Source organism: Ceratotherium simum, chromosome 22 (assembly GCF_057802395.1).
Source record: "Ceratotherium simum simum isolate JZ-2026a chromosome 22, ASM5780239v1, whole genome shotgun sequence".
Taxonomy (NCBI): Eukaryota; Metazoa; Chordata; class Mammalia; order Perissodactyla; family Rhinocerotidae; genus Ceratotherium; species Ceratotherium simum.
Genome location: NC_141921.1, coordinates 12445008 through 12463819, shown reverse-complemented (window position 1 = coordinate 12463819; position 18812 = coordinate 12445008). Strand labels below are relative to the sequence as shown.

Sequence of the window (18812 nt, the reverse complement as noted above, 5' to 3'; positions counted from 1 at the left end):
TCTTGACCCCTCTTGGCCACCATGTACAGTTCTTCTCACACCCAGATGGAGCTCCCTGAGTAGGACTTGGCATGGCCCAGAGCCTGGCTCAGAGCTGGTGTTCAACCAACACCGTACTTGTCGAATGGAACTGGAGGAGCGGTGTGAGGGACATGCTCTGCCTAGGACCTCGGGAACCTGGTTCCTGTCTGGCCTTGCTGTGGAGCCCTGGCTTTTTCTGGGCCTCTGTTTCCTGTGTAGAAGGTAGAGGGTAGTCTCTACTGGCGGCCTGCCTGCCTCAGACAGACTGGGTTTCTGAAGTCCTGCTGGGTTTTCTCTCCCGTGTGATACCCACCCCCTAGTCTCCTCAGCTGTTCTGTCAGGACCCCTTCCCATGCTGGGTATGCCCAGCTGTGGGGGCAGATGGGGCTTAGAGGCACTCGCATGGCAAAGGCCCAGCAGCGGCCTAAGGAAGTAGGGCGAAAGCGTCTCCAGGGATGCACCCAAGGACGAGTGAGCCCCCCTGGCCATGCAGGGCCTCTCCCTTTGCTGGTCTGGCTCACTCACGGCATCCTTAAGAGATGAGGCTGGGCCTGAGGCAGAGGCCAGAGCACAGCCCCCTGTCTCCTCCTGAGGACATGGCCGTGTCCTGGCACAAGCTTCAGCTCCCTCCTCTGTCTTGAGCACCAATGTCCAGAGTTTAGGGACCACACCCTAGTCTTTTCGAGGTGGATGGGAGGGGCCTCAGTCAACTAGTGTTTATGCAGCACCATCTATGTGCCAGACACAGCCGGTCACTGGGGTACAGGGCTGAAGGAGACAGTCCCTGCTACCAAGACACTTAGTGCTGGTGGGGAGATAGACAGCAAATAGATAAGCAATGAGACAAATACATTTGGGGTGCTGATTAGAGGTTATGAAGAAGCTAAAATAGGGAGTGGGCTCAGAGCTCAGCACATGGCTGGGGTCAGGATTTGGCTGAGGAGACAGATGGAATCACCAGACCAAGAGTGAGGCCGGATCGACAGCCAGGTGGACAGCCGGTGAGGAAAGAGGTTGGTGTAGGCCTGGAGGCAGCAGTAAAGTCTCCCTGGGGAGATAGGGTGGGGAGGGGAGGTGGGATCTATTAAGCTGATGACTCCAGGCCCTAATCCTGTGCCAGGCCTTGGAGGGAGTGTGTGTCTGGGGGGGAGGGGGAGGGGAGCACCCCCGCTGGGGTGTAATTTCACGCTGAAGGGCCTGATGGGGCGTCCCAGGGACTGATCCTTTCTGGATCAGAAACCCACTTCCCTTTGCCGCATGCAGGGCGATTAACACCTTAACCCTTTGTGGACTGGCCTAGGGCCAGCCCCGCCCCAGCTCACCTCCAGTCCCTTGGGACCCAGCCCAGAGCCCCTGGCCTCCAGCCCAGCCAACTCCTGGACCTGGTCATGTCTGCAAGGAGGGAGAAGCTGTAACCCAGGAAAGCCAGGGGATGGATCCCAAAACAACTTGTCCATGCCCTGTTTCCTGCACACAGTCCCCCCAGGCCCTTGTGTCCCCAGAGAAGTGAGCTCTATCTGCAGGTTCTCTCACAGCTCAGTTCAAGTCCAGTCTCCTCCAGGAAGCCTGGAATCTAGTCTAATCCACCACCCTGCTCTCAGGCTGGAAACTCCAGTTCACAGCCTTCCCACGTGTCCTGTGATGGGGCGCTCACTGCCTCCCAGGGGAGCCCCGCCCACTGGCAATAAGCAAGAAAGCCAACACCTCCTAGCCTCACTGACCTGTCAATGAGGAATGTACATTGGCTGCCGCAGGAGGCCAGGTGCCCTGAACACAAGCCATGCCTCCAGGAACACCCAGAGACATCCCTGGCCATTTTGTCCAGTGGTGGCATTCCAGGCCTGGGCGGGTCATCACAGTCAGCCCCTCCCTCTATGCCCGTTCCTGCTTTGTCCCCGTTCTCTGTCTCTGTTCAAAGAGCCACCAGGGAGCGGTCTCACCCTCCCCGGCCCCTCCCCTCGCTCCTCGCAGCCTAACTTCACTGCATCCTTGGCAGCTCGGTAGGCTCTCCCCTGAGGTCGCGGAGAGGGGCAGAAACCGGGCTGGGCCTCCTCTAAGCATCCTGGGTCTCTAAAACCCCAGCCCCATTAAAAGAAAACCCCTAAATGTTATTTACACTTCGGAGTCTTAAAAACCATTAACAAAAGCCACTTAATTCAATTATCTTCCCGGCTGGCTCGGTTCTCAGCGCTGCGCGCGGGCCTCCCGTCGCCGCCCCCTCTCCCGCCCCCACCCCCCGTCATTGTGTCGGGCTAATGAGGTAAACTGAAGCGAGCCCTGTCCCCCCTGACAGGTTTATGAGAATTTAATAAAGCGTGGCCGGGACCAAATGAGTTGCCTCAGCCTCGGAGAGCTCATTGTCTTCGGCGTCAGCGTTTTTGACTCGAGCCGCCCCGCCCCCGCCCCGGCTCCTGCCCCGCTCGGCCCCACCCCCGCCTGGGGGCTCCCCAGGTGAGCCGAGGGCGGGCCGCAGGGACAGGGCACCGCGCGGAACCCCGGGAAGGGCAGACGCTGCCCTGGTCAGTGTGCCCCGGGGGGCTGTGTGGTGCCTTGCAGCCGTCTGGCCCTTCACACACACCAGAGCGCAGGAATGTGCAGGGACCTCGCGGACTTCCTGATCCGCCACCTCCGCGCCCCTGTCTCACCGGCCGCTGCCAACCTGAGGCTGAGGCCCGGCGGGCGCCACCTCCAGCGCGATTCCCTTTTTCTTGCCTGTTTGGAGTGACCAGCCAGAGTGAGGGCCCAGAATGAGGGGGCTTCTCTGCCAGCTAGGGCACAGGGTGGCGACACGGGACTCTCAGTCACGGCCTGGTCCCACTCTCTTACGTGGAAGGTCACCTTCTCCTCACATTTTCCCTGAAAGGTAACAAGGGGTGGAGCACAGCCCAGTGAGCAGAAGGGACTGGCCCAAGGTCCCAAGGGAGTCAGAAGTGCAGATGCAAGAGGCTCCCAGCCTTGAGGCCCCCAGACACCCAGGCAGGCAGGAAGGCCCACCCCGGAGCTCCAGGGGTATTTCCAGAAGGCCCGGCTGTCCTTCCTCCCTCATGTCCTGGACAGTCTAGAACTGGCCTTTCTCTGCCTGGCCTCTCAGGGATCCAATGTCCAGGAGTTTCTGGGCCATTCAGAGACCCAGAATTCCTTCTCTCTCCCTCAAAATTGTTTCCAGGTTACTTCCTTCTGGGGCTGAAGCCTGGCCTGAGAGGTTCATCTGGAAGGTCCTTAAGTCAATGGGTATTGGAGGAGCAAGTCTTAGGGATCAAGGGTCAGTCCATGACCGTGATGAAAGCTCAGTCTTTGTCCAGGGTCAGGGTTCAATATATGGATGAGAGTCAGAGTTCAGGTTGGGAGTTCAGGTCAGGTCAGAGTTCAGGGTCAGTCTCAGTCTGTTATCACAGCTCAGTGTATGGATCAGGGTCAGGGCTCAGACTGTGACCAGATAAGGGCTTAATGTGTGTCTATGATCAAGGCTCAGTCTGTGTCCAGGTCAGGGTTCAATCTTTGATAAAAGTCGGGGTTCAGTGTCTGGACTGAGTCAGAACTCAGGGTTCAGGGTTCTGAGTAAGATCAAGATCAGGGTTCAGTATGTGGACCAGACGGGGTCAAGGCTCAGAGTGTGACCAGGATCAAGCTCAGGTCAGGACTCGGTATGGACTGGGATGAGGGCTCAGTCTAAGATCAGGGTGAGGGTTTAGTCTATGACCAGACTCAAGTCTTACCTGTGACCTTGATAAAGGCTAAGTCTACCTCCAGGGTCAGGGCTTCCTCTGCGATAAGGTCAGGTTCTAGGATTCGAGGTGTCACAGTAAATTTGAGTGACTTAACTCCCCCCACAACCTCCCCATGTGCACCCAACTCCCCACTGCCCCCATCTTCGGGGCCTGGGCCCTCAGAAGAGGAAAAGGCAAAGTTGTGCAGTCTGACTGGGCTGAGGCGCTTCTATCCCCTGTCATGTGCCCAGGGTGCCCTCTGGTGGCATTCCCTGGCAGTGCCAAGTCTCTGAGGCTTGGCCCGTCTGTCTGGCCATCTCCTGCTTTGGGGATCCTCGCTCTCAGGCATGTCCATCGTCCATCAATGCCTATCCAGACAGCTCTATCTTCCTGCATGACCCCCTTCCTCACAAAGAAGTAGAAAACAGGAGAACTCCCACACACATAAGGAGCTTTCCTCTCTTCCTGCCCAGAACCAGGCATCTTGATATTTCCCTATTCCTGGGGACCTGGAGGCTTAGCTGTGTGATAAGATTCACACCTTTTACTCATTCAGCCATTCCACAATGATTTATTGAGCACCTGCCTTGTCCCAGGGAGGCACTGAGTGCACAGCAGTGAACAAGATGGAAGTCCCAACCTCTGGGAGCTTACATTCTACCTACTTCTCCCTAATCCCCAACTCCTGGTCCACAGACCTCATCAGAAAGGCACTGGCATCCACAGAAGGTTGGGCGAGATTCGGAACTGGGCAGCTTAGGGCCCCTTCTCTCCCCTAGACTCAGAGGTTAGACACTTCTAGGGTTTGGGTTCTGTCTTATCTCTCCTCATACACCTCACCTGGACTCATGGCTTAACTACCCACCACCCATATGCCAACAGCTTCTCGATCTGCACCCCCAGTGCAGTTCTCTTTCCAGAACTCAGGGCTGTGGCTCCAGCTCCTATGGGACAGCTCCACTGGGCTACCAGACCTTCCATGTTAACACAGCCCTTGGCTTTCCTCCACCATGCGCCCAGCTGCTCAAACCAAAATTTTAGAACTTTCCCCTGGATTCCTCTCTTTCACTCCCCTTAAACTCTGCCAAAAGGGGGACCTCAAAAATGGGCGTAGAACCTGCCCACTTCACAGCCACACTCCAGGCCCAGCCCCTGGCCTATCTCACTGCAGTAACCTTCTAACCCACCCCGTTTTACCTCTTGCTCCTCAACACTCTATTTTCCACACACAGGCAGAGCGATCTTTACAATCATAAATCGGATCATGTCACTTCCTTGCTTAAAACCCTCCAGTGGCTCCCATCTCACCGAGCAGAACACCCTAACTCCTCATCCTGGCTTACTAAGCTTTATGTGAGCTGAGCAACATGCCCCTCCCCACCCTCTCCAACTTCATCTCCCACCCGTCTCTACAGCCTTCTCTTTGGCCTGAGACATGAAGGCCAAGTTCATTCTTACCTTAGGCCTTTCGCCCTGGCCGTTTCCTGAGTTTGAAATGTTCTTGCTCTAGACTTTTGCATGGCTGACTCTTGTCAGTCAGAGCTCAGCTTAAATGTCACCTCTCAGAGAAGATCTCCCTACCCATCCAACAGGTCCCTCTATCGCACCTTGCTATTGTGATTTTCTGCATCGCACTGTCCACTAGCTAATATTTTTTGTCTTGTTTGCTTACTTATCCAATTCTTTATTGTCTGTCTCCTCCAAGGAGAATGTGAGCCCCCCCCCCGAGCTTGTTCACCACTGTATTCCCAGCGCTGGGCACACAGAAGGCTCAGGAATTATTTGTTGAATTAATTAGTAAAAAGTAGTCCTAAGTGGCTGCCCTCATTTCTTCTAGTGGGAACAAGGGGAGAGGATCCGAGTTCCCGCCCCACCTTGGCCAGGCCGTCAGTAGTTCCCTGTGGGAGACCACTGTGCCACCCCCAATCTCCCTCAGGCCCTAGGAGCACCTGTCCTTTCAGAAGGACATGCTGTGTGTCCTGCACTGTAGTCCCTGGACCTCTGAGGCGGGCCCGGGTGCCTGAGTTCCCAGAGTCTCAGGGCCAGGAGTCGAGGTGGGACGTTTGGCCCTCATCCCAGGGCCCCTCTGCAGTGTCCCTGCAGGAGTCACCAGTCCTGGCTCAAATTCCTCAGGGTCAGGGAGCTTGATGCCCCATGCTGTCAGAATCAAGTCCTCACCTTCAACAGAAACCTGCCCTTCTATATTGGCCCCCGGGAGCCCTAGATCTGTCCTCAAAGCCTGGAACCTGCCTGGGAGGGGCCTGCAGAGGGGACAGAACAATCCTCCAGCCTCTGTGTATGTAGGAGAGTGGGGCTGCTCTCGGGCCTCGGTGGCCGTACTGCCCTAAAGAGACCTGTCCCTCAGCTCCTGCCTGGGGAAGGAGTGTGAGGGGAGGAATCCCCTGGCATGGCAGGTCTGGAGAGATAATATTGGGGGGGGGCGGCTTTGCTGGGGCTGGCTGGTTGGAAAGTGGGCCTTGGGGCACTGGGATATAGACAGTTCCTCCTAGTGTGCTTGTGGAGGGGGCACAGATGGGACAAATGATGTTCTTCAGCTGGGAGTGGCAGTGGAAGGGAGACTCCAGGGAGCCAATATCCCCCCACTCCCCTCCCATTCTACTCACTCCCACCTGGATCTGTGGCCCACTGCCTTGAACCCTTATCACATGCTTACTTCCTCCCCAGCAGCCAGGCTCCCAGGATCTGGAAGTCTTCTTGTAGTGGGAGAAGAGAAAGGAGCCCTGACGGTATAATTCCAGGCCTCTGCCAGCAGGTGGGAGAGGGGTTTGGGCTGGGCCTAGCATTCCATGGCTAGAATCTGGGGGTGCCTCCTCCTAAGAAGGTGGGGAGAATGGTAGTCCAGCCTACACCCCGAGGCAGCATCAGCAGTGGCCCCTCTCACCTTCTACTCTACCAAGGCAGCAGGTGGCGTCTGAGGCTGCAGACCAATGAACCAGAAGAGACAGGACTGGAGCCTGGAGAGGTGGCCTCCCTTACATACACACACACACACACACACACACACACACACACACACGCATGCATGTGTGTGTGGTAGAGGTGAGGAAGTGCTCTGAGAAGAGGTCATCAGCTCCAGGGGCTAGATGCTTCAAAGGTTAGGGCCCATCGACCCATGTGAATTAATAGAGATGACCTGCTCAGCACCTACTGAGATAGATTCACTGTGCTCCAGGGCCATGGGAGGAGGAGACATCAGGAGAGACAGGGTAGAAGAGGGGGTCAGAGGAAGGGAGACAGAGCCCCAGGGCTGGTGGGAAGTGCCTAGGCTAGGGCAGAAGAGCAGCACAGCCCACCCTGGAAAGAAAAAGGGAGGCTGATGAAGCCAAGGGTGGATAGGCAGGGAGTCACGGCCAGTAAGGGGTAGTGGGCCAGTGTGCCACCACCAGTGGACACTGCTTGCCTGGGTCCCTGCAGTGAGAGGAGGGGCTGGCCCAGGGTTTCAGTGTCTTCCCCCCAGCCCCAGCCCCCTTGTTGCTTCTTGCAAGGCAGCCTCCATCCTTCTACCAGATGCCCTTACCCACCTGGACAGAATATAGGCTGAGCTCAGACTCAGCAAGACAAACTAGGCCAGGAGAAAGGTCCAGGCCTTGCATAGCCCCAGGGAGCCCTTCTTCTCTCACCACTGCTGCTGGGTAACCCAGCCCTCAACACCTCCCCCACCCCCCGCACACACTTCCACATGCATATGTGACAGGAGACAGCGTCACCCCAATACTCCCACATTGCCCATCTCATACACAGAGCCAGGCTATCTGACCCACAGGCACACTCATATATTCATCCAGCTCCCCAATCTGACACACCTGTTCCCACGGGCATTCACAGGTACCCACTGTCTCAGACAGCCTTTTGTTTACAATCACACACTCCTCTTCCCTGGGCCCCCTTCTAGGTCTCCAAGAGGGGCTGCTGCTAGGATGATGAAGCACTCGGCCACAGGCTGGGAGGACCCCAGAATCCAGGGCGCTCAGCCAGAGGCCTGGCAGGCGGGCCCTCCCTCCCAGACTGCACCATCGCAGAGGACTTGACTCCAAACGTTCTTTATTGATGACTGAGGCACAGCAGGAATGCACAGTGTGGATCACACGGAGACCTTCAGGGTGGGAGGATTCCCCTCACCACTCCTCCCTCTTGGGGCCCTAGCCCCAGCTCCCCTGCTCTGGTCAGGCAGAAAGGCTGGAGTGTGCTCAACCCAGCTCTGCCTTAGGGACTATCCTGGCTCAAATCAGGACGCCCCCACTTAATCTCAAAAGGTCATATTGGGGTAGAGACAAGGAGGGCGGTAGGGGCAGGAGGGGAGCTGGTGGCCTTTCACAGCATGCAGGGACAGGAGACAGCCCAGGCTCACCTTCCTCACCCCTGGCGGCACGGGGGCCTTGCTGGTAGTTAGTCCCTCTCAGAGTGACTCTGTTCATGGGGCCCAAATGCCATGGGTGGTGGTGGTGGTGGCAGGGCTCAAAGGTCCAGGAGCCCAGTTTCATCAAGTCTGGGGAGTGAGGTAAAGGAGGCCCCGGCAGACTCCAGCTAAGGGGCCAAGGCGCTGCTCCCTCCTTTGGGGGCTGTCCCTCGACACCATCACCACATTCTCCCCACCAGAAGTTCCGGAGATGGGACAGATGAGGCCACCTATGCCGAGCGCCGGACCCTTATGAAAATTTTCTTCTTGTCTTCTCTTTCTCCTCCTTTTTTTTTTCTTAAATGGCACTGAACGGAGGGACACGGACAGGGGAGACAGGGCCGGGGACCCGGTCCGCTAGGGGGCGACGCGCTCCCGGGGCGGGTTGAGCTGGAGCCCTTCGGTGCGCGGCGCGTAGACGGCCGCGGGCTCGGGGGCGTCCAGGGCGGAGGGGCCGGGGCCGGGGCTGGAGCGGCCCGAGGACGCGGCCGAGGCGGCGGGGCTGAGCGGCACGGCCGTGGTGTCCTGCGCCGTGCGCTCGCTGCTCTCCATCTCCAGCGCCACCGGCCCGGAGCCGCCGGCGCCCTGGCCCCGGCCCGCGGCCGCCCCCGAGCGCGCGTGGGGCGCGGAGCCCCGGCGGCTACACACGCAGCAGGCGACAAAGAAGCCGAGCGCCAGCACGAGCAGCGCCGGTCCCACGATGAGCGGCGCGTTGTGCCTGGGCAGGAAGGAGGCGAAGGCGCCCACCAGTGTCACGTTCACGCCCGCCAGCAGCATGCACAGCCCGCAGGCGCAGAAGAGCGCCGGCGACGGCAGGCCGGGCAGCCAGCCCAGAGCGCGGCCGGCGGGCGCCCGGGCCAAGGGTCTCTGGCTCTTCTCCGGGGGCGACATCGGCCTGGGGACGCCGGGCACTCATCAAGCTCCCTCCTGCTGCCGGCCCAGACCAGCCCCCAAGGAGATCCCAGTCGTCCTGTGGGCACAGAGCAAGAGGGAGGGGTCGGTCAGTAGGGCATCTTAGCTTCCAACCCCACCCTCGGCTCTGTGGCTACATTCAGTGCCTGGGAGTGCAGAGGTCATCTTGGCCAGCCTCCTGCCTCTGCCCCTGCCTCTGGGAAGCAACAACCCAAGGCACTTGGGAAGAGTCCGCCCAGTATTTCCCCACCCAGTCGCTGGAGTCCCTAGTGGCTAATCTTGCCATCCTCCTTCCCTCCCCACTTCCTCTTGTCCTCCAGCCAGGCACAGCCCCTCCAGGTCCTCTCCTCCGGAAGCCTTCTTGGGCTATTAAATTAAGGGAGTGAATGGCTGTGAAGTGCTCAGCACAGTGCCTAGGTGTGCATTAAATGATCACCATCATCATCAGTAGTCCTAATTAGAGGGCAGGTGGCAGCTCTTGGGATTTAGACTAGCTCCCGCCCTGAGTGAGAGAGGCCTTAGAAATCATCTGGTCTAGCCCCTCCTTGTCCAGATGAAGAAACTGAAGCCCAGAGAGGTCTAGCAGTTTACCCAGGATCCAGGAGCAGGACCAAATGACCTGCCGCCTGGCCTAGGCATCTCCACCCTAGGATGTGGTAGGCATAGATGTGACATTAACTTTCCTGAATGTCAGTTGAGGCTCTGGAGTGAGTGACCATGTAAGAGTGAGGAGCTCCTGATGTTTCTGATGGCCAGTGAGAAGGGACAGTCCCTATACCAGCTGGGGCAGACCCAAGGTCTCTGGTCCTTTCCAGACTGGGCTTTCTATTAGATTCCAATCCTGCCCCTATCCCACCCCCCAGGATTCTACTGTTGAGCCTGGATTCAAAAGCCAGATCACTGGATGCTAGAATTCCTTTCTAGGATTCTCTAGTTGTATCTGGTTCTGGGATCTATCACTGGATTCTAGAATTCTGGGAATGCATGCAGAAGCAAGGGAAATGTAATCCGAGTCTAGAGATTTATGACTTCTATTTGAGAATTCTGTTCTATAACATGAAATCACAGGTATAAATGCCCTCAAAAGATGACATCATAGCGATGGAGCTGTGTTAGAATTGTGAAAATGTGTTAGAAAAGAGCCCCAAGTGGGGATGAGAGAGGAGCAATCGGATGGCACCACAGGTGGGAGCAGAGCACGCAGGACGAGTAACGGAGCATGACCTGGACAGGTGGCCTAGCTCTCTATGCTTCAGTGTTAACATCTGTAATGTGCGGCTAATAATAGAACCTCCCTCACAGGGTGTAGTGATAATTAAATGCTTTAAGCTAAATCAAGTACTTAGAACAGTGCCTGGAACAGTGAGCATTCAGTGAGTGTTAGCTATGTTGTGGTTGACAGAGAAGGGGGCTATAAGGTCTCAGATCTGGGAGGTTGGTCATGTTGGGTCTGGAGACAGAACAGTTGGTCTGTCCCTCAGGTGGAAGTGCCTCAGGGACAGGTCCTGAGTTGTCCTTCCTGAGTGTCCAAAGCCTGCACACAGTGGAGTTAGAGAGAATTTGTTGACTGGGTGGAAATTAGGGCTAGTGCAGCTCCTCACTCCAGACACAGGTTGGAGTCAGCCAGGCCCAAGCAGGTCAGAGGGTCTGGAGGGCTGCCTCCCTGTCTGCCCAGATCTGATGACTTCAGGGCTCCCTCCGCTGGCACCACAGTGAGAGGTGGGAGTTCTACTGGGACTCCAGCCAGAAGCACCTTGCTGACACACCCAGCTGGCAGGAAGTCAGAAATCCCCAAATACTGGCAAAGCAAGCATGTGTTGACCCTTGAGGGCATTTACAGATCACAGATTCCTCAGGAAGCTCCACATTTGCCTGAGCCATCTGCTCTCTTTAACCTGCAGCTGTTGGTTCTGCCAGGCAGAAACAGCAACCGCTGAAGGGGTACAGCAATGTATAGTTGCCAAAGCACATTCACCTCCATGACATCACTGAATCCCTACAGTATCCCTGCTTGATACTTATTAACAGCCACATTTTACAACGAGGAGATTGAGGCTGGTGGAGGGAAGTGGATCTGGGCTCTTGTGGCTCGACTAAAAGAAGACAAGACGTCCTGAGACCGGAGTCAGAGAACACTTGATCTGGTTCACACCTTATGCAATCTCGCTTCATTTTAGAGAAGAGTTTGATCCCTTTGGGGTTGATGTGGAGGTAAATATCAACAGATTCTTCCTGTTGCCTCAGGAAGGGCTGTGAGATTCCCAAATTTTCCCCCCTTTTCAAGCCCCTCTCCACATCATCAACATCGGACATCATCTGACAAAGGCAGGTTCTTCCCTCCTGCAGGGAAGGCTCATTCTGAGGGACGAGGGAGCCCCAGATGGAGAGGATGGAGCCTGGCCCTTCACCTCACCCCACAACAGACTCCTGAAGGCTGACAGCGGCAAGGGTCGAGGAGGCCCTGGGTTGCTGGAGGGGCAAGGCTCTCCTTTCTTTCCCTTATAGGGAAGACCCTCTTTGTCTTTGGTTTTAGCAGTTTTACTGTGATGTGCCTTGGTGTGATTTTCTTTGTATTTATCTTTCTTGGGCTTTCTGGTACTTCTACAATCTATGGCTTGATCCCTCCCCGACCCAGTTTTGGAAAAATTTCAGCCATTTTTGTTTTCCCCATTCTCTCTCTCCTTTCCTTCTGAGACCCTGACTGTGCACATGTTCAACCATCTGACATTGTCCTACACGTCTCTAACATTCTATTTGGTATTTTCTAGCCTTTTTTTCTCTCTCTCGTTTCTATCTGGACATTTTTCTATTCATTCATCATCTGGTTCACTAATCCTCTCTTTACCTGTGTCTTCTCTGCTGTAAAATCCATCCATTCAGGTCTTAATTTCAAATGTTATAACTTTTCAATTCTAGAATTTCCACTTGATTCTTTTTCATAGATTCCAGTTTTCTCTTGAAAGAATCCTTCTTTTTTCTTGTACATATTAAACCCTCTAAAGTCCATGTCTGAAAACTCCAACATCTGGATCTCCTGTTTGTATTGTCTCTTTAATTGCTCTTGATTTTTGGTCATTTAGTCTTATCTCCTGGGATGCTAGATAATTTTCTATTGAATGCCCAACATTGTGTATGAAAAACTGTAGAGATAGCGTGAGGCTCTGGATGATATTATCTTCCTCCAGAGAAGATTTACTTTTGCTTCTGACAGGCAGTTAAAGAAGGGACAGGCCATCTTGACCCAACCTGGGATTGCACTGACTGGGAGCTATGTTTCTGTCTTCCTGAGTTGGGTCTATATCTGGTTAACCAGTATTCCCAGAGGATAGCCCTTTGGGCCCCTCAACTAAAAGCTAGAGGTAGTTAACAAGGCTTTTCCCCTTTTTTAGCCCTAAATTCCAATTTTGACTTCTCAACTCCATGGCCACTGTCCCCTACCAACTGGAAAATGCCTTAAGGGAAAAAGTGAAAGCAAATATTACTTCTCTTCTCTCCAAGATCTTGGCCCCTCAGGTCCTTACTGCCTTGGCAGCTCTCCCATGCCTTTAAACAGATTCCTTAAATGTTCAATCCAGCCTTTTTAGTTATGCTCAGTGAGGGAACTGGTCTGATATAAGCTAGTCTATCTTAGCCAGAAACAAATCTAGATGAGAATCGGAAATTAGCACTTTCAGATTGCTAACTAAGTTAGTTGTGCTATGCTGAGCACAATATCTAATTTAATTTTCACAACAGAGATTGAGATTACTGTTACATTCCCATTTCATAGATGAGGACATTGAAGCATAGAAAGATTAACTAAGACCTCACCCAAGACCACTGAGTGGCAGCGGTGGTGCCAGGATTTGAAACCTGGTGTTCTGACCCTGAAGCCTGAGCTCTCAACCTAGCACAGTGCTAGGTTTGCTAAATGCTGGTTGAATGACTGAAGCACAGGGCATAGGCTCTCCTCATGGCCCTATAGATAAGCTCCTGTAATTAACACTTACACTGCTCAAATGTCAACCACAGAGGAGGGCAGGGTGTATTTTGTGTGTCTCTCAAGGAAGGTAAACTCACCTTGCTCCTTACTTGGCTCAGCACACTTAGTCCAACAAAAGCAAATGCTTGCCCAGGTCCTGAGCTTCCAAGTGCTAATTACCAGTGAATGATTCTTACCTGCTCCTGGGAGGCACAGCTGACTTTGGAAGACAAAACCGTTCCCAGAGTCTCCACCCCAGACAGAGAAAGGGCTAATGGCAGATGGGTGCCTCCACCCTGGTTAACTGGGATCTGGGGTGCACAGGGGTGAGGTGTTGAGGTCGCTCAGCTCTTCCAATTCAATTTGTACCACCATTTCCAGCTGGTGGACTTTGGCCCTCCAGTTGGGGCTTTTGCAGTATTGGGTACTGTTTTGTTGTGGATGCTCTGGCTATCTCTTTTGTGGGGTGTCACTGGTGCTATTTACTAAATATTTTTCGGTTCTCCCTTCTTTTGAACACATGTTAAGGTTGAACTTCCTGGCCAATTTGTCATTAGGTGGGGCTGTGGGACTAGTTCTGGTCAATGAATGGTGACTTGTGTCACTTCCAGGCTGCAGTATTTAATTGCAGAAGCAGGGTGCTCAAAGTTAATGCTATTTGGGATGTTATTGCTGTTATAACCCCAAATCCTTCAAGCCCTTGCTGCTTCATCCTAAACTCAGCCCTCAACCCCATTGCCTGAGCAGAAGGGAAGGTCATTGCTCTGAATCTTGAGTTTGAGGATTGGAACAGACTTTCTCTCTAGCGAGCATTCTAAGCTGCTGAGCCCATGGAGATCACCTACTTCAATCCCTTCATCTACAGGTTGGGGAAACTGAGGCTTGGAGTGGGGAAGGTCATGGAGGGAGTCTGTGGCCAAGCCAAACCAGAACCAGGCCTTTCCCCACGCAGCCAGGGCTCTGATCACTGCTGTTCAGCTGCCCATGACCCCAGTCAAGCAGTTCCCTCTCTGCTGCCCCGCCTCTGGCCGGGGAGGCCCTGTGGTGTCTATTTGGGAGTCCAGGCCAGAAGCAAGTTGGGGCAGAGGCAGATGCTAGGGCCAGGCCTCAGACGACCAGGGTTCTTGATTTTGGTCTGGTTGGGGCCCAACTCTGGGCCTCAGCTGTCTGAATGTAAAGGGAAAGGTTTAACCAGGTTATTGTTTCCACACTGGTCAACCTGCAACCCACCCTCACCCCCTTGTGGTTTGTGAAGGTGGATATGGAAACCCATTCAGAAAATACTGCCAATATATCAAAAGGTCTCAAAAAACCGTGCATTTACCTGTAAGATGGCTGTTCTTTGCTTTGGGCTGGGATTAAGTCACTCCCCTGAGAAGGCACCTGCTGCACATGGGTGCCAATTACGGGGGAGGGGCTCACACTGCACAGGGACACTGTGCTCAGCACTTGCCCTGTGCGAACACAGTTAATTTTACCACAACCCTGTGAGCTGTTGCAGTCCCGAACCCAGTTCGCAGTGAGGAAACCGAGGCTCAGAGAGGTGAAAGAACTTTCCCCCATTTACTCAGTTGTCATAGGTAAAGCTGAGATTCCAACCCAGTTCTGTCAGATTGAAAAGCCCATGTTGTTTCTGCTACATCAGAATTTCTGCTGACTGGAAGGTATAGAGATGTTTGATTACTAAAAGAATATAGTCATTGATTAATCATCAACAAGCTTGGGGGCCAAGGAGGGTGGTCTTCAGCAGGTGGAGGCAAGAGCTCCCGGGGAGGGGGGTCTCTGTCTGAAACCCCTTCAGGTCAACCTGTCCCCCGCCCCCACTGGCCCAGTCCATGGATCTGGGGGTCCTGTGTTGTACAAGAGCAGTTGCTTGACCAGGGGCAGCTGCCAAGCCTCCTGGCCCCACGTTCCTGCTCCAAGGGCCCAAGAACCTCTGGGCAAGGGGACTGGGGCTTTGGTCCAGATGTCAGCCACTGGTCCCAGCCCCCCAACCTCCATATGAGACTGAGTCCCTCATTTGCTCAGTCCGAGCTCTTTACCCCTCACTGTGAACCCCTCTGTTCCCCTTAGTCTTAGCCCTATGGTTCCTCTTCAGTCCCTGAGTCTAGGCCAGCCCCCTCCCCTGGCTGCCCCCGGGCCTAGCGCTCTATCCCCAACCTCCTCCCCTCCACTACACCCCCACCCTCAGGGAACCTCCCACGTCACCATTACTCATAGCCGGCTATTCACTACCCTGGAAGCTCTCAGCTTCTGCCGACTGAATTTTGCCTCCCCGGAGCTCCAGAGAGCTGCCACCACCCCACCCCTGCCAGTCACACACACACACTCACATGGATTCCCCAAGCTGGAAACAAGGTTTAAGAATGAAGTCTGAAGGTGTGGCTTCCCAGCTCCTGTGTCTGACACCTGGGCCCCATGATCCTCATCCCTGAGTGTATGTACACACACATACACACACACACACACACACACACACGTACATTCAGTGACCAGACACATCCAGACATACAAACACAGATACAATAAACACTGACAGTTGCAGACACAAGCCAACACGTAGCCAGGCAGACAGACACTCGCTCAACTGCTTGCCTATCTGGTGGAGATGAGCTTCTGCAGCAGGTGCCTCTGGAGACTTCCTTTTGCCTGGGACTGTGGAGGTGGAGGGAGGTAATTTGGTGGTGAGGAGAGCTGGAGCCCCTGGGAGGGGTGATGAGGGTAGGGGTTCCGTTCCAGCTGCTCTGCTGGTGCCCTCCCATTTACAATGGGCCCCACGCCTGCAACAGGTGAGCACTCGCAGTTCCCCGCACTGGGGCGCAGTTTTCTATGGGTAAAGAGGGAGTTTGGTCTAGCCGGTCTCTGTAGGCCCTGCAGGTTCTGGGTTCCGGCACAGCTGAGGGACCCGGTGACATGGGACTCTGCAGCAATCAAGGCTCTGTGTTCTCCTGCCGTCAGCCAGGAGAAGGTGACCCCGGCTGCCCCGGGCCTCCTGCTCTCTTCTGGTCCTCCCTGGCGCTCTCAGACTTGCCCACCAGCCTCCTTGGGCCACAGCCCCCAGCAGGGCCATGTCTGTGGCCAGACTTGGTTCTCCAGCCTCAGCCTGGGCCTCTGCCTCCACTCCACCCATCTCAGCTGCCTGGAGCCAGAGGGAGGGCTGGAGGGCAGGGACTGGAGACTGGCTGGGGTGGAACTGCCCTTCCTGCCCACCTTCTTCCGAGGCTTTGGGACGAGCTCTCTCCCTCCAGCCCTAGTCCTACCCTCCCTGAGGGACTTTAGCATCCTTTGCACAAGTGCAGCACCCTGTGCCCTCCTTGGCTCCTCATCGCCAATGCCCAATTCTTCCATTCTACTTCAGCTTCCCTCCTCCCCCCACCGTCACTCCGGGACTTCATCACTCTCGTCATCAGCCTGAACCATTCCACCTCTGAGAAGCCTAGACATCCTGCTCTCGACAATAACCCCATTGCTACCACTGCAGAAACACTTGTACAGCGCTCCTGTGTGCCAAACACTGCGCTAAGCCCTTTATATTACTAACTCATTTAGGCCCTGTGACAACTCTATAGCTAGATGCTACTGCCACCTCTATTTTCAGATGGTGACACAGAGGCTCAGAAAGGTTGCATCACTTGCCCAAGGTCACAGACAAGGTGATAATATGTGGCAGAGCTGGGATTCAAACGTAGGCTGTGTATCTTCTAAATCTGTGCTCTGCACCACGACTCCGCAGCGCCTGCTGTAACTGTTCTCTGATCTGCTGCGATCCTGGAACTCCGCTAGCCTCTTGCCTCTGCTGCTTTCGGCCTCCACCTGGGAACCCGCACTGCCTTACTTCAGCTATTCTCTTGCAATTTACCTTGTCTGGCAACTTAACTTGTTCCTTTGTCCTTCTGCCAAAGCTGCCCAGGAAACTGCCAACCTTGCCCCAGTCCAGCTTTCTGCCTCCTCCAAGTTTGTGCCCAAACTGCTAAGCCTCGTAGGTGAAAAGAAAACCAGCAGCTGGGCAGCATCAGCCCTCTGTGCATCCCTGTCTCCGGCCGGCCTTAGGCCCACAGGGCTCCCAGGAAAGCTCCTCCTTCCTAGTCAGTGCTCAACAACCCTCCCCACCGTGCAGGCACCTCCTCCTGGAGGCACTTCAGCCTCTCCCTCTTACAACAAAAAAAACCCCTCCTTCAACCCCACGCCTGCCTCCGTTTAACACTCTCTCCCCTTCTTGAAAGCACTGTCTACACTCCCTACTTTATCTCCTTCTCAAGAGTCAATCCACTCCAATCTGGTTTCTGCCCCGTTACGCTCCAACTCTGCTCTCTCCAGGGCCACCAGCTGCCTCCTTGTTGCTGAATTCAATGGCCACTGTTCAGTCCTTAGCTAACTTGACCTCTCCATAGCTTGGGCCCACTGAACCCTTGCTCCTGGAAACAGGCTCCTTAAACTTCATCTTCTCCCGCAAAGCCCAGACTCCCAGCCAGAAACCCCGGCTTCATCCTTGCTCCTCCTTCTCCCTCAGGCTTTCCTCCACACACTTCCAATCCCATTCTTCACCCAGCCCTGCAGAGTCTTCCCTCCAGATTCTCTAGAATCCATCCCTTCCCCTCTAGCCTCTCTGCTAACCCACTCCTCTCCTTCCCCCATCTCTCCCTACTGGTTAAAATCCCTCCTGGGCTGTCCCAGCCCTGGCTCCCTCAGGTGGCCCTCTGGATTTTGCTGGCGTGGAGCTGAACTCACCAGATGTGGTTGGGTGAACACTTTCCCTTCACCTGTTCAACTCCAGGTCATCCATCAGACTGCTGCTGGGACCGCACTTCCTTCAGGAAGCCTTCCTTAATTCCCCAAATCAGCACAGTGATTGGTGATGCCTGTGTCCAGGTCTGCATCCTGCAATGGTCTTCCTTAAGGACCAGGATTATACCCACCTCGTTTGCTGCCACATCCACCCGGAGTGCCTGAGTCTCCCCAGGTGCCCAGGGGATAGTGGTGACACAGACGGTGAAGGAGGAATTGTCACAGGGGCCACTGATGTGTCTCCTGCCTTCCTCGCTTCATCTGTCTCTTGGATTTGAAGTCGCTGGTGCCCACTTCTCTCTGATTGCCTCCTCACTTTGGGCCTTGGGCAGTGCAGTGGGCATCTGGGTGGGGACTGGAGGTGGATTCTAGAGCACATTCTTTGTGAGTTAAAGAGGGAAAAGGGATCAGGAGCCACTCCCTGCTGTGTGTTTCCCTGTCTGTGTTTCTCATCTCTTTTCGGAGACTCTGTCTCAAGGCTACAGGTTCCTGACCCCTTGTCTCGGCACCCTGGGGTTTACAGCTGGATGGCTGGATGGAGTATCCCCTCCATTCCTTAAAGCATCCCCTCCTCGCCTGCCCCCTCCCGTCTCCTCTCATCCCCCTGCCCTCCCTCCAGCCTCTCCCAGCCCGTGTAGCTTTCACTTGCCTGAGCCGCTCCGTGGACACTTCTCTGCCGGTCCTGCCCGGCTGCCCCCTGAGCCCCCAGGGCCAGCAGGCGGGAAGGATCCGGAGAGGGCGGGGATCCGACTTGGCGGGCGGGTGGGGCAGCCGGTAGGCTGGTCCCCCTCGCTCACCGGCCTGGCGGCTTGAGATCCCGGGGCGCAGTGGGCGGGCCCAGGAGGCGCGCGAGGGTAGAGCCCGCGGCTCTGGCGCCCCGGAGACCCCGGCGGGTCCCCGCCCCTGGCGGGCGCGGGGGGAGGGGCCGAGCGCCGGCGGTGGGCGGCGGCCGGGCCTCCTCTCGGGGGCGCGGGATTGCGGCCGCTGGGCTCGTCTGACCCGGCAGGCG

General features: G+C 55.3%; 1 protein-coding gene across 1 annotated transcript; it reads right to left on the bottom strand.

The window, feature by feature from the left end:
- Positions 1–8502: 8502 nt before the first annotated feature.
- On the bottom strand, positions 8503–17881 carry TMEM275 (transmembrane protein 275). Its single transcript, XM_087445788.1, has 2 exons — positions 17747–17881; positions 8503–9115 (listed from the first exon to the last, which is right to left on the bottom strand). The coding sequence occupies exon 2, from the start codon at positions 9034–9036 to the stop codon at positions 8503–8505; it is 534 nt and encodes a 177-aa protein (XP_087301914.1). The 5' UTR covers positions 9037–9115; positions 17747–17881.
- Positions 17882–18812: the final 931 nt, after the last annotated feature.

What these genes read in the sequence shown, in the direction of transcription:
- TMEM275 (XM_087445788.1), bottom strand. Translation starts at nt 9,036, where the DNA reads ATGTCGCCCCCGGAGAAGAGCCAGAGACCCTTGGCCCGGGCGCCCGCC.